The sequence below is a fragment of the Grus americana genome, chromosome 19 (assembly GCF_028858705.1).
Source record: "Grus americana isolate bGruAme1 chromosome 19, bGruAme1.mat, whole genome shotgun sequence".
Lineage (NCBI taxonomy): Eukaryota > Metazoa > Chordata > Aves > Gruiformes > Gruidae > Grus > Grus americana.
Window position 1 is genome coordinate 12,633,396 of NC_072870.1, and position 26,073 is coordinate 12,659,468.

The window sequence follows — 26,073 nt, forward strand, 5'->3', positions numbered from 1 at the left end:
AGGATTCTAAAAGTAATGCCACTCATTTTGTAATTTCTGCGCTGTGTTTTGTGCAACAACCAAGCAGAACCATCAAGCAGAGAAAGTGCTTAGGATTTTACTCAGATGCAGAATGCTTCCAGCTGCCACTCATTCCACCAAATGACTGATTTTACAACATGACCACAACGCATACATGCTTTATTTTCCTAGTTTTGCCCCTTTTTTCTTAGTGTCGTTAGATCTCATTTTTCTACGTCTGCATCCTGCTCAGCTTTTTACCTAGTTTTCCTTTTCTTTGCTCATTCTTATACTACTTTCGCCATGCAAAGCATCAGATCGCCCTTTGAATTTACAATCTGATCCACCTCCCTCTTAATTTAATAGGAGCTGCAACAGGCACTTAACATGGGTCTTGTCAAGGTACAACTTCTCTGTAGGTGATGGGACGGCGCAGATGAGAAAACAGCGTAAAACAAGAATAACGTCCTGTAGGTCTGAGTCCGAAAACACGTGAAACAATCTCACGCCATTCTTCATAACGAGCACCACTCGTGCCTCTTCCCATGCAGCACACCGCACTTTCAACCTCCCCTCCCGAACGGCAGGTACCCTCCGCAGCCCCGCGCAGCAGCGGAAGGCGGCGGCACAAGAGCTAACGCAGGCGGGTGCCGAGGGCCCGTTAGTCACAACCACCTTAAAGCTTCTCAGGCAGGTAGGCTCTGCAGTCTCGCCCTTCGGAGTGATGACTTTGCTTGGCCACAGCCAAGACTGTGTCAGCACTTCCAACGCAGAACTGATATTTCTCTTCAAGGCATGGAAACCACAACTGTGAGCAAAACGTTAAGGCAAGCCCCCGCTGCGGTCGGGCTGCGTTAAATGGAGGCGATCGTCCCGCGGCTTTGAGGCAGAGCGCGCATCGCAAGATCAACCTCTGCTCCCGGCGGCGGACGGAAAAATTCCCCAGGGAATGGGAGAAAAACGGTATCATCGACCAGCCGGGAAACCGGGGAGAGCAGAGATCGTGGCCAGGACTGCAAAGGGTATTTGGGTTCCATCTCTCTCCAAAATCTGCAAGAGGCACCAGCAGTCTCCCTGCAGGGCTTTTAGACCCCATGTCTGCAGACCCCACGACGAGTGCGTGGCAGAGCTAGGAACTGAGCCCAGGCCCCTCAAGTTAACGGCTCCTGTCTTAGGCAAAACGCCGCGTTTCTCTCGTTCATCCACGTTTGAGAACAGAATTTGGCACAACCAACAGCAGAAACGGGCCCCCCTCAGCCAGCTGCCTCATCAAAATTCAAATGCTTTCCTGGCTCAGAGGGTTTCTACAGTTATTTTTCTCCGGTCAGAGCTCCATTCCCAGTCCTAGGAAGTCCTGTCTTTATTAAAGCCATGTGAAATGAAGAATTAGACTAGATGCTCAGGCTGGATAAGATGCTACAAACAGTACTGCCTCTTAGGATTGAACTGAAATCCAGATGTTGGTGAACTGGTATCCTGCATATTCTTGGATTAGAAGAACCAAGGTGCTGCCGACGAGCGTTTGCAAAAGACATTCAGATTCCTACGACCACCCCTAGTTTTCACATCACGGTTTTCATATAGAGGTCAATTATGTCAGCCGCCTTTCTATTTACCAAAAAATGCAGCATTTTCACAGCAGTTTTCATTACATTTAACCTTCTATTTTTTTTTTTTAACAGCGTCATGTTCTTTGTCATCCACCTCCACGTTCCCAGGTTTACCAGGCAGGGTCCTGCTCTCATTTACAGGGGTGCAGATCTGGAGTGGTTCCCAGCACCTTCGCGGGAGTCACTTCAGATTTACATCAGGGCACAGAAAAAGTAGAGTTTGGCCTCCTATCTTCTCAGCTGGAACACTCTTTTGATCATTATTTTTTTCCGTGTAATAGCATATCGGTAACAAAACAGAGCTGACATGAGCACTGTGGAATGAAAGATAATTGCAACGTACAGAAAAAATGAAGTACCAGCACAACAAAAGGTAGAGGAGACCTCGCAGATTTGATATATAGGTATTTTGTACGAGATGCAAAGCATACTTGCTAAAATGGCCTCCCCAAAGCTATCAGGGATTTAATCCCTATTTGTTACCCCGGGTAAGAAAAAAGCAAAATTAATGTCAGATGCCAGATGGTACTACTAGAGATTTGTTAATTATCTAATTACTGAATAGTAACTCTTTTTTTTTTTTAAAAAGGGACTGTTCAGTGTGATGCAGGTCTTACCGGTGCTGAGTATGGTGACAGGAAAGCACCTTATTATGGCACTTAATCTCGTGGCCTTGTAAAAGTATACACCAATTTAATTCAGCTGGCTTAATTAAGCTTTTGCAAACCTTATGTGGACAACCTTACTTCAATTTATGAATGCCTTCTTTTGTTTACTGAAACCACGTTATAATTCCCATCTTCACAGGACTGAGATTTCACGGCTCCCCGCGATTATTAACATCACCCCGTCCAAAGGCTTTACCAACTTCTGATCTAGTCTCGCTAGACAAGCTCAACTGAAATAATAAAGCAAGTGTTAAAACCGTCTTTTGCATGCTTTAGCTAAGTTAAATTAAATCAGCGAAACTTTGTGTACGGAAAAACCTCTGGATGCCTAGCCACACAGAGCAGTGCGTGCTGCTGCTGCCCGTGCCCGCTCCGAGGGGCCAGGGCAGCCGTGCCCCCCACGATTGCTATGTACGGTGGGATGCAGCATCAGCAGGGGACACAGAGCACCTCCTGCCCCCACCCCAATATACTCTGCTGCAATAATTTCAGGAGAGAGGAGTGTTGCCATCTGCCCTGGGATACAACTCTACCCCTCCTTTATTCTCCTTGCTGATCCCCCAAAACGGTGCTGGCTTCAGTCTTGAACAAAGCGACACGGCACCGCTGCTTGCAGCCCGTAGCCCCCTCGGTCGGGTCACCTCGTGGCACCAGGGGTCCTGCCCATGGCCGCACCAAAGCCAGGCCCCACACGGTATTTTGTGCACAAAATCCTGGAAACAAGCTGGCGGTAAGGAGGGCTTAGAGCAGGGCGGCTGATGTTTTATAAAACCTGGCAGTTTGTCTGGGCTTTGCCTGAATTCAGAAACCACGGCAGCACAGCTGCAAGACCCCCAAACGACAACGGTTGTTTTCATGTCAAATCTGTGAAACCAGATCGTACGTCAAAGCGATGGCACGTCCCTGGGACACGCTCGTCACGCCAAGCAGGTCCCGCCAATGCCTTCGGATGCGTGCCAGGCGGTTGCAGACCCGAGCTGGCGCTCGCTCTTGCAGCCAAGGCCCGGGTGGCCGTCCCTGCCCGCGCGCACCTTCAGAGACCGGCGCTGCCCGCGCCGCCGGCGTGCCTGCTCGGGGAAGCGCTCGGCACAGCCTGGGCTCCCGCCGCACCAGGTTGCTCTGCGGCTGGTCACGGCTGGGACATCAGGGAAAGGGCCCGGTGCTGCCGCAGGTCCTGGGGAGGGGAGCTTTGCTTTCGTGGCTGCAGCACCTAGGGGTGCAACGTCACGGCTGCACGTGCCGCGCTGCTGCTATGCTGTCGTTCAAATCGGGAGTTTGGTACGTTTTCAGCATCGGTTTTCTCACTGATGATGCTGAACTCCATTTCCTGCCACTGCTTCACCTGGGCAGATTCCTGTAATTCTATCGATTTAGGCCCCGACCCAGCATAACATTTAAAAATGTCATTACATTAAACATCTGATTAATTTAATTTCAGTAAAATTAAATTAATTTCAGACTTTAGCAGCCTTAAAGCTGTACACACACATACAGGAGGTTGGATGGGTTGCGATCTAACAGGTGCACGACTTCTCAGGGTAAGAATACGTCTCCGGACATCAGTATTTCAAAATTTGAATGTTACCTTGCTAAGTCTCAGTGTTCTCCATTAATCAAAGTTCACAAAAGCACTGTACGACTGCAGCCCTATCAATACATTAAGTCCCAGAAAACATTTGCTAAGAGCAAAAGCATTTTAGCTGTTCATTTTCACGTCTTACCAAGTCTGAAGGACCGTCAGAATTATGTGAGTGCTATAACAGCTTGAAAGTCTTTATATTTCCTTCCTGGATTTCTGTATATGAAAACTATTTGCAACTATTGCAAAATTGTTCATAGAAGGATCTTCTGCCAGCAACTGCACCTTTTTTCTCATAGACAAATATAGGCATATCTTGTGGCTCAATGGATTTGCAGTTGTCACTATGATTTTATACTTTTTAATTCTATCGTGAGCCCCAAAGAACACGCTCGCAGCACCGCGGCGTGTAGTCGGACGCAGCAAGGGACGCAAAGAGCAGGACGAGGCGCGCGGCACTGGAGGCGCACAGCTTGCCGGTGGCCGCCGGGACCTCAGGGGCAGAGCTGGAAGGAGACCCCCACATCCCAGCCATCCCCCACGGCACCAGTGCCCGCCTCGCCCACGCCCCTCGGAAACACAGGGAGGGCTGGAAACGCCAGGCGTGAAGGGGCCAGGCACAAAGCGCCGCGGTGGCCGTCCGAAGAGGCGGTGCTGGGTGCCGGTGGCAGCAGCCTGGGCTCTGCTCCTGCTGTGCGGCACCCACACGGGCTTGCCGCCGAGGCGAGGGGGCTCTGCCACCCCCCCAGCCAGGGCTTCCCGACCACCGCCCGGCCAAAGCTGCTTGCAAGGGGATTTTTGTGGGGGTCAAGGATCTGGCCCCTGAAAGGTAGCGAGAAGAAACGCAAAGTCCTTCTTTTTGGTCTGCCATGACTGCAAATTATTTCCTGCGTTCTGTAGCCAGAAACAGAAGTTCCTGCATTTGTTTGCTTTTAAAGCAAAACACAACAAGACAAAACATCCTTCGAAAAGGGAAAGAAAAAGTAAACTGACAAACCCCAGTAGCCAGGCAGAGCGCAGTTTGCTTACATAGGCCTAAGACAAGAAACACACGTGTATCTAAAGCAACGCAAACACAAAGGTGGTAAAATTGATCCCTCGATCCTGGCACCAACCGAAGATTGAACCTTTCCAGCATCACTGCGCTATTTTTTGCAAAGTAGCGAACCAGTGAGATTAGTCTACAGCTCCCGTCTTTGGGTGCGTTTCTAACCCAGGTCTGCTTCACAACTAGAGCATTCTGAAACTTGCTAGCACGTGTGCAGAGATCTGAAACGACCGACCAGGTCCCTCTTCCCCTAAACCGTGCAGAGATGGAAAAGCCAAGCGTGATCTAAGTAGGGTTAGCATCGCGGTGGCAGGTCCAGATCCCGCTCACGAGGCGTGCCGTACGGAGAGAGATCCACGCACGCAGCATCACTGAAACCTGCAGGGCTGGTCAGAGCGTGAAGGACCGCGCGGTACACAGAACGGAGACGGGATCGGTCCCCGTGTGGCATCCGAATTCCTTCTTTCCTCTCAGATCCAAGAAACCCCCGAGTGCTGCTTTCTCACAGCCAGGCAGGTGTTCGGTCTGACATTACTGACCCGCACTCCTCAGCACTGGAAGCAAACGAGTACGTATATGAGATGTATAACCGCATCCGATTCTGGCTCCAAGAGACGAATCTCCACAGGTTTCATTTAAATACGCAAAGACTATGGGGTGCTTCAGAACCACATGCAGTTACAAGTGAGCAGCCTACTCGCATTTAAACGCAGATGCCTTAAGAATAATTATAAATCGATCGATCTCCACGTGAACCAGTAGCAGAAAGGAGCCTGTCCACGCAGTGAAGACAGCAGAGCAGAGCAGGCAGTCCTAAGGACGCCGAGCAAACTGCCTTTCAGCTCTCACATTTATAAATAATTTACTTCTATCCACCTGTGCCCAGAATAACAATTTGCTGCCTGAAATCTCGGAGCTGGTGCCGGGAGGCTGCCGGGGACTCGCTTTCCCGGGACCCTCTGGACCTGTTGGGCAGGGGTCCGGGTCTCCAGAGGGATCTGCCCCTAGTGGGAAGAGGCACCGAGAAACAAACACAGGAGCATCCGTTCAGCTGATCGCGTTGGGTCTTCACGCTGCCGCCACTTAGCTATCTGCCTATGCAGCCATCCGCGCGTTCAGACAAACGTACAGACAGATAGAGCGTACGGGTAGGTCTGGAAACGTCTGTAGCTGCGGAAGGCTGCAGAGCTCCTCCGTGAAGCAGACGTCAAGGAGAGGCTCTGTTTCCCCGAACAGGGGGAGCGTTATGAAACACGAGTGTGCCGACCGTGGCTGAGGATTTGGGCAGCGCAGCGCTGAGGCTGCTTCGCTCCTGCCTGCTGGCGCAGGAGGCCATGGAGCGTTTCTCTCCCGCCAGCCCCAGCACGGCGCAGGACCCCGGCTCCCCGGCCCCGTGAGCCGCGGGGACCCCGGCGAGGGACCGTGACGGACGGCGGTGAGCAGGGAGCATGTGCGGGGCTGCGTGGCGGCGGGGTTAGTTACTGATATAAACAGCTGGAGGGACCGGAGCGCCGCGCAGACACAGGCAGAGCACGGAGGGGTGCTCGGGAGGATTACGGCTCTGCGCGCTGGAAGCGGGAGGCAGGAGAAGGATTAGCGGGGAAGGGCAGAGGGAGCAGGATTTATCAGCTTTTCAGATATGCATTACAGCTTTTTATAATATTCCGCTGGATTGTCTAGGACTTTGCCTGGCTACAACAGGAGTTCCTCGACCATAACAGAAAGGTGAGGTTTTTCCCCTTTTTCCTGTACAATTGCATTATCTGTGCCTGCAAACTGTTTGTCAGCTGGCCTTGACACAAGTAATAACCAGACAACTTTTTGCAGAGGCTGAGGTATTAACGTTCATTGCATTCTGAATGGCTGTTTGATTTATTAAATTTATCCATGGCATCTAAGCACACGAGGCTTAGCTGCATTATTTATAAAGATTGCAGTTTGCTCTCGAGATGCCCTTCTCTGAGCATCCACGAAACATTATACTTGAAAAGTAGGCACGGATAATGCGAGTGTGTGTTTGTGTCACACAGCCTGGTGAGGCAGACTAGACCGCTCGGCTTCTCTAAACAGTTTCTGAAGCATCATTGTGCTAAATAAACAGGCTAACAATTTTTAGTAGGTGGATATTGCAGGAATTTGGATGTTGAGAGGTTTATGAATGACACTTTTTAAATACCTATGATTTAGTTGCAGAGCTGCATGTTATTTTAATGCCAGTAGATTTCATTGCACGCAGGAAAAGATCTCATCTCTAGGTACTGTGGGATGAGGCAAAAATCAATATATGGCACATTTGTACAACAATCTCTTTCAAAACTTCATCCTAGAGCCACAGAACCATATTGTGGGTTTTTTGGAAATTGCAGATAAAGCATCATTTGCTGAGTGCTTGAGTTCTTCCTATCAAAGGGATGTACATTATGCATGAATGGTTTATTATTGATCAAAATACTTTCTAGGTTCAAGAATACTGTCTGCTGATAGGTCTCAGATTATCAGTGAATGGTGACAGCAGACTGCACGTTATCTTTTGAGTACACATCCCTCTACGTACAGAATGCATACACACATACATATAGATCTGGGTGCATGTATACGTATAAAACATGGGTAAGTATATGTCTGCATCTTTTCCATACTGGCATGGAATCAGTCCTCCCGATTATTACTTTATCACTGAGCTAGGTAAAAAGTATTGGATTAATGGATAAAATACCGTGTCGCCATGGTGTGCTCGCTGTTACAAGCTGTCGCTGGAACACTTTCCAAGTCAGCACTCTGCCTCACAACAAGCCTTCCTGGACCAGCTGCCTCCGGCAGGCTCCTCCGCAGCCCTCGCCATAGGCTACTGCCGTCCCCACCAAAATCCGTGCCTAGATTTACACCTACCTGTGCTAGAAAATTGGTCTCAACAAAGCGGAATGTCTAGTGAAAGAGCTGCTGTGACCAAATTGGCACAGGTTAGTGCTCAGGCTGCAGCTCTGTTCTGTGACATCGCCCTTCACTTCCAAAGCTGAATTATCTGTCAACTGTAAAACACTTCCCATATTGTATACAGGGGATATCACGTATATTTTTAACTGGCGTAGTTTCAACTTGGTTTGACTGGTTTATGGACCATAGAGTTTTTCTCCACCTTTCTGCTATCTCTGCATAAAGATTTTTTTCTGCTTTATCACAGTTCATCGCTATTTAAGTTTTAACATGATACCAGCATCAAAGATAACTTTGCAATCTGATTACATCTTGTAGCAAGCGCACTTTCAACACTGTGTGGGAAGGGAGGACAGGTGAGGGAGGAAATGATAAACTTGCTAGAAAGCCTCAAGCTGCAATGTCTGCCACCTCAGCATGTGGAAAAATTGTGGTGCTTCTACCCCATTTCTAGGCTGTTGGCCGACCATATGCTCTGCTCAAAGTAACACTCAAAGCAGCACCGTGTCAGGAAAGCGTTGCTCTCGAGGGGGGCAGGTGCGTTCAAGCCAGCACTGATCCATCCTCCAGCACGTAAAACTTTCTAAGTTGGAAGACGAGCTTGTTGCTTGTGAGCGCCCAGACAGCACGGCCAGATCTTTCGGTAGGGATGCTGGCGCGACACATCGGAGCTTCAGCGGTCAGGACAGGCCGAAAGCCCCTTCACTTACATCTCATCGGTCACCTCGTTACTTTACTGAAAATCCCTAGACGGTAAGTTTTGTTTTGATTGAAAAGGGCTGGAAGAGTTAGTTTCTATAAATATTTAAAAGCCAAATTATTCTCTAAATCAAGCAATTGGAGGTGACCTGGTAAGAGACGGGGAAGAAACCCTTTTATTGTATTTAAATACAAACCCTCAGCAAGTTCTGCAGCAGAACTGAGCGACGTGGCGCATTTCACGTGCAGGACGTGCACGAGCAAAGCACGGGCGCTAACTCATCCTCAGCCTCGCATGCCTGAGCTAGACATCCTGCCTTGGAACGAAGATGAAGAAAAGGAACTTGCGTTTTCCACTTGCCTTGCAGGAAAGGCAGGGATGAGAAAACCGGAGAGCAACAGAACGGCGTGGGCTGCCGCGGCTGCTGGAGCCACGCGGCACGTCGCCGTGCGAGGCTCGAGGCACGCCAGGGCCAGGGCGGGACAGCTGGCGCTGCTGGGACGGTGGCTGTGGCGGCTCCAGGGCCCGCGATGAAAGCCCCGTCTGCGGGGTGATGGGAGGAGCGTGGGGGAAACGCCTGCCCCGGGCCAGAGTCGGGGGGTGTTCCTGCTCTCCGCCTGAGGCCAAATGCTGCGGGAAGGCCAGGCTGTTGGATTCTAGACAGGTCTCGGTTGAGCATTGCACCGCGACCGCCAGAAAAGCCAACGATCAGGTTACATTCCGTAGAAAAGTACATGTTCAAGTTGGTGAAGGAAATGAATATTATAGTAACTCTTCATCAAAAATTTCCTCTTTTTGGTGAAAGAATATCCTAGAACAGGTGTTGGAATTAGGGAATCACCTCTTCTTCTTTCCTTTGCGTGAATTCCTAAATTACCTTGTTCAGTTAGTGAGACGATTCCACATGACACTTTCTTGAGGAGCTAGAAAAAGTAACAATGGGCCTGAGCTAAAATCCATCAGCATCAACCTATATCTTGATCTGAGCGGATTTTGGCTTAAGGCAGCAGAGCACTGGGATGTTTCTTCTAAGCTTTACTTTTAGCATGTGCTGCTTTCCACACAAACGTGATCCACAGTTTCATCTTCCTCTCTTCTCCCATGATTTGGAAACTGGGATGATGTGGAATTTCCCTGCCCACTCCGCTCGCGGTATCAAGGGGGAGCTCAGACAGCTCACCTTCGTCATCTTTAACCCTCTTCTCAAAATTCACGACAGCTCTGGCCACGTATGGAAGGCTGGCTGCGGGACGCACAGACTCGGGACCAACCCTGGCCGGTACCCAGGGTTACTCAGGGTGCTTTTAGCCATCGGAATAAAGGGAACTGCAAATCTTTGGCAGGATCCCGACATTAAATTTGCAGCTTCTCAAGAGTTTTTCTTCCTACGTGCATTCATGCAGTATGATGTCGGCCTTGACTTTCCAAACAGCGTCAAGAAAATGGCAGTGTGTATCCGAAAGAAAGGCTGCGAGCCAGAATCCTTCAGCTACCTCCCAACTGACGACATTTGTCCTCAAAGAAAGCTGACAAAAGAAAGGAGAAATGGGGGAGAGGGATGGATTTCTCTAAAAATAGCGTTCATGAGTCCAATTCCCTTCAGTTTACCATAGAAAACATAGTCTTGCTTCTGTGCCAAGAACTCTGAATTTGCAAAATCCTGCTGGTCTTTAGACAAGATCAACTATTGATGAGCTGCGGCCATCAGTGCAGCACTGACCCAAGTTTCTGCATCGAGCAACCTGTTAAGGGACAGCCCTCAGCCGAGCAACTCTTCACCGGCAAGTCTGGGGCTGGTCTTCAGCATTTACCGGCTTTCGCAGCATCACTGAAAGTATTCAGTCTTCCCTTAAAAATTCTGTAGAGAGTAGAATTGCCAAGAACTTTACCGTTTTTCTTCTATTTCTCTTTACAAATATATTAATGCAGCTACCTAGTGTGACATCTTCTGTTGCACTTTGTGAGATCATTTTGGAAGCAAGGTACTGACCTGCTTTTCCTTACAGCAACTTTTTAATGGCAGATATAAATCTGGTATTATATATATAATGAAAGAAAAAATAAGGATTAAAAGAAAACTAGCAATTAAAATTGGAAATGCCTCAGGTGCTCAGTCCCGTCAGCGCACTCTCAGACACGACGTGCTGAGTTCACGATCCATGCTCTGGCATTTCTCAACGCTGTGCGTAACCTTGCAGCACTGCGAAGACACCAAGAGGGGGGGTACATTTCCAGAGTGGCCTGAAACCAGTAGCACACGCGGACAAATCCCTTCTCTGCCTCCTTCCCAAAAGCGCTCCTAGGGTCACGTCAGCGGTGCAGGTGTTCCCCTACCCGTCAACCGCATCACTATGAAATACGGACAGGGCTCTACGGAGATACATCATCCTTTACCAGGCACAGCGGCTGTTCCTGGCGTCTGCAGCGAGTTCAACCCGGGGCTCAGACCCCTTGAAAACGGCCGGCTGCCTGCTGACGGGCGCCTTCCGAGGAGCTGGGCGCTGCGTGCCTGCCAGAGCTCGTGCCAGAGGATGCGGCCATGGTTCCCTCAAGGACTGCTGCCTCTGCCACCCCGCTCTCCCGGGCAATGGCAAGACTCCACGGAAGCAGGCTCTGAGCAATGTGGCCTGCAGAAAGTCGCAGAAAAGCAAAGCGGCTTTTCTGTGGGTGCTGGCAGGACCGTGCCTTGTCCGAGCATTGCAGATCCGTGCAAAACCTTTGGGAGAGCATCTCACAGCCGGCACCCAGCACCACGCACTCTGAAGCCTGACACCACCTGGATAAACAAATAACCCACCGGCAGCGGTGCTCGGGAGGACCCCCCAGCACCGGGACAGTGCTCTGAAAACTTGGCTACCAGACAGCAAGCCCACTGGTCACCAAGTCATGCCAGCTTTAGAGGGATCTTTCTTTTAAGATGTTGGCTTTCCCAGAGCCAGTGAGAAGAATTGCAGCATCGCCCATTTTAGGAAACAGATTGGAACCGATTCATATATTGAGATTCTGGGATTTCAGGTAAGATGCATTTTTCAGCTCTGCACTCAGTCCTGCTGGTTTACATAGAGGTCTTACAGGAAAAAAACCCAAACGAAATCAAATCAAAACTATTTTTGCTAATGACATTTTCAGACAAAAAATTTTACGCACAAACAGCTAAAAATGCTGGTCAAATAACTGAATGGTTATCTGACTTCTGAACAGGTGAAAATTCACCTGTCACTAGTAAAGTGAATAAATTCACATTTTATAAAATAAGATCACTCAATGCTTTTCTGAAGCCCATCAAATCCTTGCCCTCAATAACCAGATAGTTATCCATTTTATAAAAATGCAGCCTCCAGACACAGCACCTTTTTAGTGGTGCACGGGATCCTTTCCCGGCTGAAGGCTCAGCACCCAGCAGATCTTCTGAGCTACCACTCACCATCTCCAAAGCTCAACCTCTGATCCTTGCCAGTGCCAATTATTTTCCTTTTTTAGGTTGCAGCGTTAACCCTTTCATTGTTCTCTTCACCTAGAGGTCTTCTCTGCTGTTTAACAGTTCTCATTGCCCATCTCAAAGTCCTTTCAATTATCATTTTATGATTTGACTAACTCAACTCTCAATTAATATGGTCCTAAAACCCCTTTGGCTGTGAGAACTGATAAATAGGAACAGAAGACTACTTTTCTTCCATTTCACTTCATTTTAAGCGAAACATATATGAAAAAGACAAATGATACATTTTCTATTTCCAGATAGTAGCTCATATCCTCCTTACTCTTTCCTTTTTAATATCATCATCAAAAGTGATGCACTTCAATTCTTTTAGGCATACTTTGATGATATTGCAATATGCAGTTTATGGAAAAATCAAATGACTTTTTTTTATGTCAGCAGCACTCTGCTATTTCCCCACTAAAAAGCAACATTTAATTTTTGAGTTGCACATTTGCAGCAGTTGCTGTGGGCGGAGAGTCTGCTTATTTATTTGGTTGGTTTTTACTACAATGTACTGTCATGGCAACTGTACTGAAGGCGAATGCATCTGGAGGTAATTTATATAAGTCATACTGACTGCAGTAAAATCGGCTTGTACCATTTAAACTTTTTCAACCACGGGGCAAAAGCAAAGTTAGCCTTTTGAGACCCAGAAGCAGCTTCTCCTTAGTAAATAAATAAATAAACAAACTAGGCAGAGCAACAGGAGCAATGCCAAACGTCTCCTGGTGTTTGGCTGCAGAGCTTGCTACAGACTTAAATTAGGTCCGATATCTCAGGCAGTTACGCTGGATCTGCTGATGCATAGCAGGTTTTCATCCTGCTAACGTGGGAGGCAGCGACGGTGCCCCGTGCAGGCTGTTCGGGCAGGCGGTGGCCAGCCCTGTCTCCCCTGGCACCAGGAGGCATCGCCGCGTGCTGCCCGGGCAAACGGCAGATCCTCTCGTCACCGGGATGACGCAGCTCCCAGCTGCTCCACTTTACATCACTGCAAACATGGAGAAACTCGACAGAAATCCGCTGAAAGACTCAAGCACATAGCGGCATTAAAAGGGACTAAATTGGGCCACTGATGCAGTTTCAAGTGTAACGTGCCCGACCTCCGCTACACGGCTCCGATGGTCCTTCTCCAGCCGATGCCACTCGCATCGCTGATCAGCAGCGCCGGAAGGTTCCCGGCTGCCGCAGCACTGCCCTGCCTCGGGCGTGCTTGAGAACTTTGGCTCGAAGCATTTCTTGGTATTGCAACTTGATCACTCTGTGAGTAAACCAAGAGCTACAGAACCCTGAATGACAGTTGGGCAAAGATGACTGCAAGGCTGGTAAATTCATCTAGCCTCACCTTGCTGGTAGGGGGGAAAAAACCCTCTTAAACCTTTTGAATACCTGTGTGATTGCAGCCATTGTCACCTCACTGATGAGGCTTTGCAGCAGCTTGTATTAAGAAGGGCCATCCCCGAGCCTACGGATGACGACCACCGGCCGGCTGCTCCGTTGGCCAAGCCTGACCTGGAAACACCGCGTGCTGTCAGCAGTCGTTTGCCAGTCAGGATCTCAAATGGCTCATACGCGCGCGCATCTTTCTTTTACGTTAGACACCCTCTTTTGGGAATAGCTCAGGTTTCCAGTAGCCCCGTGTTAGGAAAAACTAGCGAATCAAATCATACCTATGCTGATAGACAGTATTTCTTCAGATAAATTAGTGCAGTAACAATCTGCAGTATCCAATTATGGCTAATTTCCTGTTCATCTCTCTAGGTACTTCTGACCCTTTTTACTGTAATTCTTGAGCACTCACAACATTGATCAGAGATTTTCCATAATTTAACTTTAAGGGTCAGCTCTTTAGCTGGTGTAAATCAATGTATTTTCTTTGGCCCTGGAGCTATCAGAAGGGAGGCGCGTTAACTTTTACAGTGGAGAAGTGGTCTTGATTTCCTACAGCGCGTTACAGCCTCGCAGCCCTTCGCACCTGCTCGCTCTGCCGAGTTCTTGGAGAAAGTGTGGAGATTAACACGGAGAACATTTTGGGTATTACTCAGCCCTGTACAACTGAGACCGGCATACATGCGTTTGAACAAAACTATATAAAAACCCCACCTAAATCAGGTCCTCAAGACCACCCGACTCGTAAGATTAGAAGACAGGGACTCCTGCCTTGTGCCAGCCCCGTTTAGCAATCGAGGCTGAAAGGTCACACAAAAGGAATTCGGGCTCAATTGACAAAAGATTCAGCTGAGCTTTAACATATTTTTGGCCTAGAAGTTTTTGAGCTTTGATTTTGATTGCTGCTTACGATAGAAAGAAGTTGCACAGCTAAATGAAAAAGGGAATAGGTGGAGACTCAATCGGTAGCAACTATTTAAGAAAGAGGCATTAGTGAATATCCACAAAGCTTCAAATCAGATACTGAAACAAGAAATACAGTGAACGGATGTTTCTTTGCCAGGACTGTGGATTTCAAGAGCATGCCCCAATTGCAAGTTAAGCAAAAGCCATAATATTTTCTTTTCTGGAAAACACTGCATCTTTTCTGAACACTTGCCTGGCTCCACAGAGCAGTGATTGACTGGGAAAACAGGAACTTATGGGGAGATGCCAGCTTTTATTTGCTACGGGAGGTTAAAGGTTCCCTAGAGCACAAAGGAGCTTTTCTTGCTCACACAATCCCATCATGGTATACATCAGCACCACTAAAGCCTGCAAAGCTCAGAAGCAGTCAAGAGATATCTGGTGAAACTCGAATTTTTTTCAAACATTCTCTAGTTTTTATCCATGCGCATCCACACGTCAATATTTGGCAATAGAAATCTACTAAAACAATAGCAGGATCTCTGGTTTCTTTTAAAGTGACATGCACAGCAACTCACGCCGCTCTGCGTGTAAGTACAGAATCCCCAAATGTCCTTCCAGCATAAAGCCTGACTTTGTTGTGCTGAGATTAATTATTATCTTATCTATTGTAAGTTGATGCAATTTTTTTTTTCCCCACACACCCGCACGGCTGTTTCCTTCTGATCTGCATCTGCAGCTTAGCTACTGTTTAGCTGAAAGGAAGGAATTTGATAATACCTTCCTAAAAAGATGCCTACACTGTGGCTGCCTGTTCCAGCCAGTGACAAAGAATGGAGACGTCGGCTATTGACAAAAGAAAATAAAGAACTTTTTTTCCAAACATCCCAAGAGAAATAACCTCATCTTAAAGGTATTTCTTGTGCATTCCAAGTTAAAAGAAAGAAAGAAAGAAAGAAAGAAAAAAAAGGCTGAAGATCTGAAATGAGCTTCTGCTTAATCAATCATTCTCATTGGATTACAGTTTTTAAAGTGCATAATTATAAACAACAGATGGAGAAACGCTCAGCTACGAAACAAAGGGGTGGGTGGGGGAAAGTCACCCTGATGACAGCTATTTTCTGTTTGGATGCGAACCAACCTTCCCCCTTGGTATTTCAGGTTTCCGCATCGGCTCTCGGGCGGCTCAGCAGAGCACAAGGATGGCATCACCCCGGGTGCGTGCGGAGCCCCAGGGCCAGCCGGGCGCCTGAGGCCAGCGGCACTGCCGCACCAGCCCACTCCCTCTGCCGCGGCCGTCCGGGAAGAAGGCTTTTCATCAGCAGAAGGCACCGAAGTGATGGGCTGAACTTATGGGAGGAACCGGTGCCCGGCCAGGCAGAGATTCAGGGGCCCGTCGGGAGGCGTGAAGGGCCCGGGTTCAGGAAGGGCATGGCCAAAGCTTTCTTCAGGCTACAGAAGTTTCTCCGTCGGACCCAGTTCCTGCTCTTCTTCCTCACAGCAGCTTACCTGATGGCTGGCAGCCTCCTGCTGCTACAGCGGACCCGCCTGGTTATCCAGCAAGGTTTGCGCGGTACCTCTGCTAATCAGGCCCTGCCGGTGCCAGATGGGATGGCCGGGGTCGGGGTCCTCGACCCCAGGACGCTGCAAAACCCCCGCGCCGGTCCCAGGCTGCTGGTGGGCATGGACGCGATGCAGGAGCCGGCCCTGGACCAGCGGCACAGCCCGCGGTGGCTCGTGTCCCGCAACTCGGAGCTCAGGCAGTTGAGAAGAAGGTGGTTTCACAGGTTCATCAGCGATCAGGAGCCCATGCAAACAGCGGGATTTAAAGTTATGAAGCACACTGCTGAACACAAAGGTAAGGGATGTACCCCTGCCCCGTTTTCTGGCACGCACATAAACTGCACCTCCTCCTAGGACCGTCCCAGGCAGAGACTGGCGAGCACCGCAAAGTCTCCCCGCAGAAATGCCTTCCTCCTGGCTCATCACCACTTTCAAACCAGTTCTTAAGCGTATGCACAGTCCTGATCTCCCTGGTCATGCTGAGCTGTAACTTCATCCAAAAAAGTATTTTTATTGATTGAACGGAAGGCCAGACAGTGAAATATGCTTCCCTAATTTAAATTATTTTCTCTTCAAGCAGACAGAGATGAACACTGTTTAATTGATTTTCTTTCTCAGAACAGGGAACACGTTAAAAAGTGGGTTTTATTAAATCAACTACCCAAAACCTCACAATGCCTTAAGTCTAGAAGTGCCTCCTTGCTGCTAAAGCTTTCTAGCATATACTAAATTCTGCTATTGCAAAGACATTCACTGTTCCTGACCGGCCCTCTGTGACCGTCTCTGCAAACCCACTGTCCTTAGGGGGACAAGTTGTGGGCCATACAACCCTCCTGAATCAGAGACAAACTCCTGGTGTTTGGCGAGTTTGCTGGAAATTTGCAACAGGCCAAGGGGAACACGAGGGGAATCCACACCGCTGCACGGTGCAGCGCATCGGTGACCAGAGCACAGGGTACAAAGCTGTAAATGGGAAGCCACTCGGGTTTCACAGAGACGTGGGTTCACTTCACCGTGAGCCTGATTCTGCTGCCCTAAGTGCTGCTGATAAATACGTGCATGGGCTGCTTTGGTTTGTTCAGTAGGAAAGCTTTTAAGAAAGTTATTATCCAGAGCAAGCAAGAAGCAAACCAGGAGTCTGTAGATATTCACATTTCCTGCCTGGCTTTATGCCCTCATGACCCCCCAGAGAGCTGCACCATCCCCGCTGAGTGTGGGACGGCACCCCTCGCCGGGCGCACGAGGCGCTGCAGGGAGCTGCACAAAGCTGGGCGCCCACAGCGTTGGGCTCTTACTCAGCCGAGCTGCTCGCCCTGCAGCGGGGAGCTGGAGCCCAACTGCAGCAGCTCCGAAGGCTGAGCGTCCCCAGGGAGCAGACAAGCTCCCTGAGCAGCCCAACGCAGAAAGCATCAGGATTCAAGCTAGGTGACCGACCATGCTCTCAAGGCTGCAGCATCAAATTATGACTTTGAGATCTTTGATCCGTTGCCTTTTAGCTAAAAGTACTAGTTGTTCTTGGAGATGTTTCACTGATAATAAAAAAGGAACAGGATCTGGATGACTAGACACCACATTACTAAACTGCTCTGTAGTTTGTTGAATAAATTTACCCAAACAAAGGGGCACCTTCTGCAAAAATCCCACAAAATGGGTGCCACCTCATGACTCCTACTGAGTGAATTGTCAGAAATGGGAACAAGAATGTGACAGTGATGGTGGATGGGAGATGAGTTACGGAGCATGAGTCAGGCAAACTGTAACGGCTGGAGTTACCTGAAGCACCAAGCTGGAGCTTCCAAGAGTGCTCCACAGGCGCTTCACAACATCCCGACATCCCATTGGTAGCAGGTTTTGGTGGCAGAGAAGACAGGCTGCAAGGCACAGACGTCTCCCAGAGAACCCCACTGCATTTCGCGATGTGCCTCGAGCACATAGCCTGGATGCTCAGAGCCTAACGACGGCCCCTGGACTAGCACGAAACACAAGGTTGCAGCTACTCCATCCTGCGACAGTGACCACGCCTGGTGCAGGGGAGCAGAAAGCTTTGGGGAGGGCCCTGCCCCATCCCCGTCCCTGCTGGGAAGGGCTGGGCGCAGACATTGCTGGCTCTCTGCGGGAGGGAGACGCACCTTCACCTTCAGCAAATGCATCTTTTGCTAACATTGGTCACCACGCACTTTAATAGGCTCTTCATGGACAGTTGCAGTAAAGAATCCCACGAACCCTCCAGGCTACCACTTTTGTACCTGCACCTCATAAAACCAGGATTTAATATTCACAAAGTATTACTTTTTCACTCTCTTGCGAGCAGCAGACACCCTGGTCTCAGCTGCTCAGGAGAGGCTGACGATTGAACCCGGAGGGGCTCAGGCAGGGCGCTGCCGCGCAGGCTTGCTGTTCCACGCCGGGAGACTGGAGGAAGCAGCACAATAACATAGGGCACGTTACGTTCCCTTGCTCCAGCTGCCCTGCGATTTGTACTTCCACGCTGCGTGTGCTCTGGCAGCACGGATAGTTTTGGTGGGTTCAGCGAAGTAAACTTGGCTCACTGAGCTCGGCGAGTGCCCACGAGCCCTTTGGCTTTGCCGCTTCCCCAGTCCCGACTGCGTAAAGACAGCACGCCCGGTTCTGCCCTCGCGGACTGGAGCTGCTCGGGCGGCTCTGCTCCCCCTTGCGTTTGGTGATTCCCCCCGCCCCGCCAATGAACGAAAGAATCGATAAAAAGTAGAGAAACGTGGTGAGTCTTTATGAGCTACTCTAATACCAAGCAGAGTATGAACCTGTTCTTTAAAAACTTCAATTAAAACAAAAAAGATTAATTTTGAAAATTATCCATAAAGTTACTTAAGGCTGGTGCCTTGCTCAAGTTCTAACTGCTGAGAGGAGCCAAGACTGTTTCGTGCTACATCCCACTGAGTCACGTTGATTCAAATATGCATAATTTGAATATCTGACTGAACATGAAGTGACATGCTTAATAACAGTATTGTTAATCAGCATTGGAATGCCTTTGGCAATTATCAATTAAAACTTTAACTACCTATATAGGACACGTTACCTTCCCCCTCCCCACTTCTCCAGGCAAACTTACAGGCTTGTAATTTCATTATGGATCCCTTCCAAGAAATAATGAACTCCTCCGTGGTTATAATGGTCGTTAAAGTTTCAGCCTTGCCCTGTGGTTCCCACTCAGTAAAGCGGCACGTTGCCTCACCGCGGAGGCTGTGCCTGTGCCCTCCTCACCAGTGCCATCCTAATAACGCCGGTGCTTCCCGCGGCGGCACGGCCACTCTGCCCTGCTCACACACGGGGGCTGCCAGCCAGCCCTCAGCGGGCTTCCCGGGGCAGACCCTTAACCTGACACAAAAGCGACAGCATCTGCTCCGGCACACTGTGAACACCACCTCCCGCTTCGCTTTGCCCTGCTCTGCGCCCACCCCAGATCACGCTGCCTTGGGTGAGAAAATTCAAGTCTTTTTTTTTTTTTTTTTTCCTCCATGTCAAGCTATCGCATCTGCTTACATTGCAAGTGGCTCAGGGTAGGGATCCCACCTTATCCTGCCAGGGAGACTTGCAAATACTATTAGTGCAACAAATGAAAACAGGAATTTGTTAGGTAAAAAATGAAAGTTTTCTGTGAGGAACACTTCCAGCGGATGGGGAGACTCAGTCTGTTTCCCTGGCCTGGGTACAGCATGGCACAGGATGCAGAGGTCACAGGGACTGGATCGCTGACGTGACATTCAGCTCTAAGACAGCGGAGTCTCTCCGTGACTCACTCATAGGAGGACGTGAATGAGATATCGCTGCCGGGCTGGCGGCAGCGTGGGAGCGATGCAGGGAGGAGGGCGGATGCCGCCTGCGTCGGCTGGCCTGCCCGTGCCTCCCCGCTCGGGCTCTTTGGCCCCACACGCTGAGTTTGCTGCTGCTACTGGTTTGAATCAAAGTGCCCACATCAAGTCTCCAGTAAAATGCAGAACATCCTTATCGCAGGTGTGTGACTCCCATCTCATTACCAGCGTGCTGTGGGTGTATATTCACAGCTTGTGAATTTTCTAATTGCATGTTTGCAAATTACCAATGTGCAGGTCTGTGAATCTGTTGTGTTTGAAATATTTAAATGTTTGATTTATTACTCCTAGTTCCAAAAACTCTGTCAGAGTGGCTTGAAATTTCTTTTTCTTCTGGATTATTTTATTGTTAATATAATACTTTTTAGTTTCATTTTTCATCATATATTCTTTTCCTGTCCACGGCTCGTGTTATTTAATTTCCCTGTGTTATCATCTCAATAATGCTACTTCTAAAATCAAATTTCCTTTTTCCTTCATATTTTAATGATAAAATGTACTTATATACACACAATTGCTGTGTAACAGCAGGACTCCACATCATCCTTCCAACTGTATATTAAAAAATGGGCTGGATTGTTATAGTATTTTGTTCATGACAACAAAAAAGTGGCTTAACATAGGATGCAGTCTAAGATAAATATTTATCTTTCATATGCTAAGTAAAGAAGACATATTTTAAGAGATTCATTTGCACTGGAGAGAAAGAGACAGTTCAATGCAGTAGCTAGACAGTGCTGCCTAGTTAAGACTGAAGTTATCTTTCCATTACAGCTTTAATACAACTCTCTGTACCCAAACGAAATTGATTTTCTTAATATTTCTCTTGCACCATCTCATTACCACCTAGAGATTTTCAAGAAAACTTGGGAGAAATCCAACAAGATTTCTCGAAGTTTATACCATTTTGAAGACTACCTTCTCCTTTACTTCAGAAATTTGCCATGCTTTGTCACCGAAGGGAGTCGAGCAGGTGGCTGCAGCCTGCGGGTGGTCGCAGACTCTGGGTCTGCAAAGGCAAGCCTGCTGACAGTAGCCTGGGCAAGGGAAAAGTCCAATTTCCCTTCTGTTCATTCCACTGGACATTTGAGCTTACCCTGCAATAGCACCTGCAAAGGTTCAGTACCAGCAGGCAGGCGTGCAGAGCAGGCAGGACCCCGGACAGGTTGTGACTTGATGGAATACAGCCCTGCTTGCAACTTACAGCGCTGGATCGCCGCTGGATGCTTTCCCCTCTCCCCGTCTCCATCCCATGCGCGTTGCCTAACTCTGGTCTTGCATGCACACAGGCACCTACGTGGGATGCTTCAGCGATGATTCGAGGGAGAGGACACTGAAGGGAGCTGTGTTTTATGACTTAAGAAAAATGACAGTATCTCACTGTCAGGAAGCTTGTGCTGAGAGGTGAGTGGTATTTTTTCACTGCAAGTTTTCTCTCTCTCTTCTGACAGTAAGTGGAACTGAGTTTGAAATGGGAAAAGCATGCATACATTAAACATACAGCATCTGTGAAAACTGTGATTATCTCATACCTTCCGGCATGGTATAGCTCTGCTACTTTGCTTAAAGTAGACTATTTCACTGCTGCCTATTCTCTTTATTATAGTATGGCTACTTACAATATACTTTTTGTTGTCCTGGCCAAAAATTACTGTTTTGTTAGATAGTCTTTGTTAGATATTGCCCTCTAGCCCAAATCTTTGATCTAAAGTATTAAAAAAACCCCTATGAACAAACTAGCACTCCCAGAAACAGGAGAGAGCAAGACGGCCGAGTGCATGGTAAGGAGCAGGGCCGTTCCCAGCACCGCCCGGGGAGCTGGCAGTCATTGGGGAACAGGCAGGCGCAGCTCCTGCCACCGCTCCTGTGAAATTTGCTTCCCTTGGTCCACAGGGCCACGCAGCGCATGTGGAGCCCATCGCGTCAGGGGTGCCCGAACTGCAGATTAACCCCCTCTCACTGGCTTTCAGACCCCCGTTCCAGCCCAGTCCCCTGCAGACAGAGACGCTCCAGACGGGGCTGTCCCTTGGGTGAAGCAAACAGTGCTCTGCTCTCCGATGGGCAGACCCTCAGGCCTCCACGTTTGGAGGACACGGAGCCAGGCTGGATCCAAAGTGCTCGACTAATTGCCAGTTAACAGAACCTCTGAAAGGGGCTTTTCTTCTCTGACCTCCAAACCACCCTAAGCATTTCTGATCAAAACCTGAAGTGGTAGCTCTGGGTGGGGGCGGCGGTGCCCCCCGCAGCGAGCCTGACACGTCTGTAGCACGGGGTGGGCGAAGGCCCGGCCCTGATCCCGCAGGAACGGCACAAGCGCGTCCGTGCGGCCGGAGATGGGGCTGTCGCTCAGACACCCGCACTGGGAGGCAAAGGAGGAGTGCCTGGGCCCAGGCAGGCCGCGCCGGGTGGACCCACCACCACCGCTCCCTGCCATCGCCGGCCGTACAAGGTGGCTGCCCGCCTTGAAGAGGCCGTGCTGGTCCCCGGGGCTGGCTGCATCTCTGGAGCAGGGTGGCAGAGGTGCACGCTGCACACGGGGACAGGCTCCTGCCTTCGTTAGCAGGGTGCCGGTACCAACAGCACCTGGGTTTGTTCCCTGCAGGGCTTACACCTACGCGGGCCTGGCGTACGGAGCAGAGTGCTACTGCGGGAACAAGCTCCCAGCGACCGCCTCGAAGCCCGAGGAGTGCAACAGCGAGTGCAAGGGGGAAAAGGGCTCCATCTGCGGAGGGGTGAACCGGCTCTCTGTCTACAGGGTGGAGGAGCTGCGGGCAGGAGCGAGACGACGTAAGTGGGTGTGCGACCAGAGAGAGGAGGCCGCTCTCCCCAGGAGCCATGCTTGCCCCACAGGGGGGAGATGCCACAGCCAGGCTGAGCGCGTGGGCTGCCCCCGCTGCTCCTCTCGCTCCGTTTGTCACCAGAGTTTGAAACAGCAAAGGCCAAAGGTGCCCACGGGGCACAGTGTCCATTTGCTGCTGGTCTGGTCCCTGGCTCCTTCCCCAAAATAGCAAGCGCTGCTTGCCGCCTGGGAGCGACGAGACTCCCCTGGCACGGCTGCCTCTGGGCTGCCACATAGGAAGTTAGTGTCACCAGGGAAGAAACAAAGTACAGTGCAGAGCGACTGCAACAGCAGCAGAATTTCAGCTGAAAAACTACTCCCTTTCGCATCCATTGCAGAGGGACAAATCCACGTGTGTTTAAGAAACAGCCCTGGAAGTGGATGCCTTGCAATGGAAGGGCAGAAAAGCACTGGTATCAATGCCACCCTAAGCTCAGAAATGATCCTAAATAGGTACTACGTGACTGCAGCAGGAGAATAAGCAGAAGCCAGAGAGAGGGGCACACCAATCTCTTTCCTAAGTGAGAGAAATGAGAGCGCAGAGTTTTGCTCTTCCAAGGACTTCTGTTCTAGGAGCAGTTGGGATTTTTGTTTCATTTTTAGATGACAACACTTACGCTGCTCGTCACTCAATTAGCTACCATGGGAGATACAATAAACCTTTGGGCCAACACAAAGCACATAAAATACCTAAACAGCTGAGCAGTCTTTACTTTTGGCAAGCTCACAAGACCTTACGGATGTTATTTACCGAGAAGCAGCACCAAGACCTTAGGTTGTGCCAGTATTGATGGTACTTCATTTCTTCTTAAAGACAAGTCAAGGTTTGTACAATAATCCACCCAGCTACATATAAATTATATATCAAAGGTACACAGACCTAAATTGCTAATGTCAGGCTGACAGGCACGTTGGCAGCTTTCCCAGGACATGCATCACTTTTTAAATCTTCAGCATAAAATATATATACATATTTCACAGGAAAAGGCGGCATTTATTTTTTTCTTAAGTATTAATGAATTAGTCATCAAATTAGTCTAGCCTGGAGCTAGATTTGTATTTTGTTTGCCCTTAGTAATACCTGATATTTGACTGTTTGAAGAATCCCACTGACACAAGCTAGCCGAGGGGCCAACAGAAGCATTAATCACGATGAACAAGTATATTGGAAAGTAACTCTGAAACTGTAACGGCATCCGTGATTTACGCTATGCAACACACAGAACAGATCTTGTATAAGGCTTCTCCTTACGCAGAGCAGATCCAGTGGCATCTTGTTTAAACCTTCCCAGGTTTGCTGGCTCCCCTCTCCGTCCCTCACCTCCCCCTTCCCGCCGTGGCTCCCTGGGCACCACGACCTGCGCAGCTCCTGCACCGCAGGACTCGTGCCCCCACTTCACGTTAAATGCAATGAAGCTGAAAGTCAGCAGCTATTGCAGCCCGGGGATCGCTGCGGCACAGAGTGCCCTTCTCCCTGGGGCAGGATTCAGCCATCCTTCCCCAGAAAGCAGGCAGATGACGTAAATACAGCACATTTCCAGTGCGATCTGTGGGTTCTCTGCAAACCCTGCTCCCCACCAAGCGCTGGTGTGGGCAGTTCAAGCTTTCTTCCTGACCCTCTGAGACAACTCTAAACATGTTCATAAACATTTTGTTTCAGGATTTAAATATTGGTGTGAGATCTAGAAGGAAATCTTTCAAAACCATCCTGAGAAGCCAAAACACTTCTGTTCCTTTATTCTTTGGTGCCGTGCTTGCAGTGATCTGGTCCCAGGGAGACTCCTGTTTCCCTCCAACTTGCATTGAGTTCTTTTATTTGCACATCTCCTGAGTGATCCCAAAGATATAGCACTGTTTCTAGTGATTGGCGTGAACAGTTATTAGAGCAATATTTAAGCAGCTTCTCCTCAGACTGCTCTTGGCTCGTGCTGGAGAATCTGGGCCCTTCTGCCAGGAAATTCATGCAGAACCAAATTTTTCCTTCAAAACTGCCCTGCATCTCTCCTGTCATCCAACACACTTCCCACCTCAGTTCTGGTGAGTACTGTTTAAGGTAGCCAGCAGGTGCGGACCAGGACTCAGAAGACCCAAATTCATTCCCAAATCCACCTTTCCCCCTACTGAGTCATGCTAGGCAAATTCTGTCAATAATTAGTACAGAGCGATGAAGTAAAGGCATTTTCCACCTTTGTAAAGCCCACAAAATCCTAAGAACTACAGAAGTGCCACACAACACACAGACTTTCTTTTCTAACCAGCCACACAATGGTATTTTCTTCATTACCATTAGTTCATCTGTGCAAATGCATGGCCTCACCTGGGGTAGTGAGTTCCCATGATAGCTTTGGACTTTCCTTTGGTTGTCAGAGGACATGTCTCTCTTATGCAGGAGGGAAAACTGTATTGCTGCTTCTAACAAGCATTTGGGCCAAATCCTGACTTCAATCGCAGTGATGCAAAAAACGGAGCAATTCTGCCAGGCTCTGTGGCATTTATACAGGAGCGGGTGAGATCAGAGGCTGATGCCAACGACTTGAAGAAAGCTGCTTCCCTAACAGCTCACAAAAGCCTAGTTTAGATTTCGAAGGCTGCAGCAAACTCCCTTGGCCTGAAAAGAAAGCGAGTGGGAAGAGAAGAGGGATAGCTCAGCAGCCGAGCAGATGTGCGGGAAGGTGGGTCCCTGCGGGGGCTTTCGGGATCCGTTTAAATTCCTTTCCTTCTCTGGTGCAGATCCTGGGAAGCTTTGTAGATTTTTATCGGGGCTTTTAAGTCTTTCAGGGGAAAGCATGTCTTCAAAAGAAAACTGGGACTTGCAAACAATAGCAATGCCCTCCACTGGTGGAATTTAATTTAAACTCTTTGCTGCAGCCCTACTTTCAGTGGTTAGTACAAAGCTAAAGGCGTGTGCTCCTTTCAATACCAAAGGATTTGCAACACATTTTTCTAGTGTATGTCATGGTTTCTCTTATTTCTACAGCATTTGGAACATAAAATTTATTTTATTAATTATTTTTAGCGTCTGAACCTAATATTGTTCTTTGTGAAAAAGGCAGGATACTACGGACATTGTTTTCTCAAGAGAAACCTATTTCATATCCCTGCAGGGAGGAATGTTATCTATCGAGGATGTTTTAGAGCTCCAGAAAATTTAACAGACACCTTTCCAGCCTCTTTGATACAGCCCAATTTGACGGTGGAGATGTGCTCTGAATTTTGCTCCAAGAAAGTAAGAACAGTTCTCATTTCACATCCTTTCTTCTTTTTTGTTATTTTAAATTTTAATCTACTAAGGGACTAGCAGAGATTAGTGCCTTAGAACTTTGAATTTGTACATGAGTTTTTAAAGGACAAAACTCAGAGTAAATACGCAGTGATGCATCTGGTCCAACCGCTCTCTGGAGCGGGGAAGGCGGGAGGGAAAGCCATCAGTGATGCCACTAAATATGATGCACAGAAAAGCCGTTCTAAGTGACAAGTATTGACCATGAGGAAATCGATACCATTTCCT

The 26,073-nt window shown here is 48.9% G+C and overlaps 1 protein-coding gene across 8 annotated transcripts in view; it reads left to right on the forward strand.

Moving 5' to 3' along the window:
- Window positions 1-5,226: 5,226 nt before the first annotated feature.
- Window positions 5,227-26,073, forward strand: part of WSCD1 (WSC domain containing 1) — a 33,713-nt gene continuing 12,866 nt past the window's right edge. Inside the window, exons 1-7 of one of the 8 annotated variants that reach the window (XM_054847791.1) lie at window positions 5,227-6,340; window positions 6,586-6,630; window positions 8,294-8,592; window positions 15,474-16,170; window positions 21,016-21,130; window positions 22,329-22,513; window positions 25,670-25,791. In XM_054847791.1, coding sequence (XP_054703766.1) covers window positions 15,744-16,170; window positions 21,016-21,130; window positions 22,329-22,513; window positions 25,670-25,791 — 849 coding nt within the window. In that variant the 5' untranslated portion in view covers window positions 5,227-6,340; window positions 6,586-6,630; window positions 8,294-8,592; window positions 15,474-15,743. Of the gene's footprint in view, window positions 6,341-6,402; window positions 6,631-8,293; window positions 8,593-15,473; window positions 16,171-21,015; window positions 21,131-22,328; window positions 22,514-25,669; window positions 25,792-26,073 lie in introns of those variants that run through there. The other 7 variants (XM_054847789.1, XM_054847788.1, XM_054847792.1 and 4 more) reach the window with 7 other exon arrangements.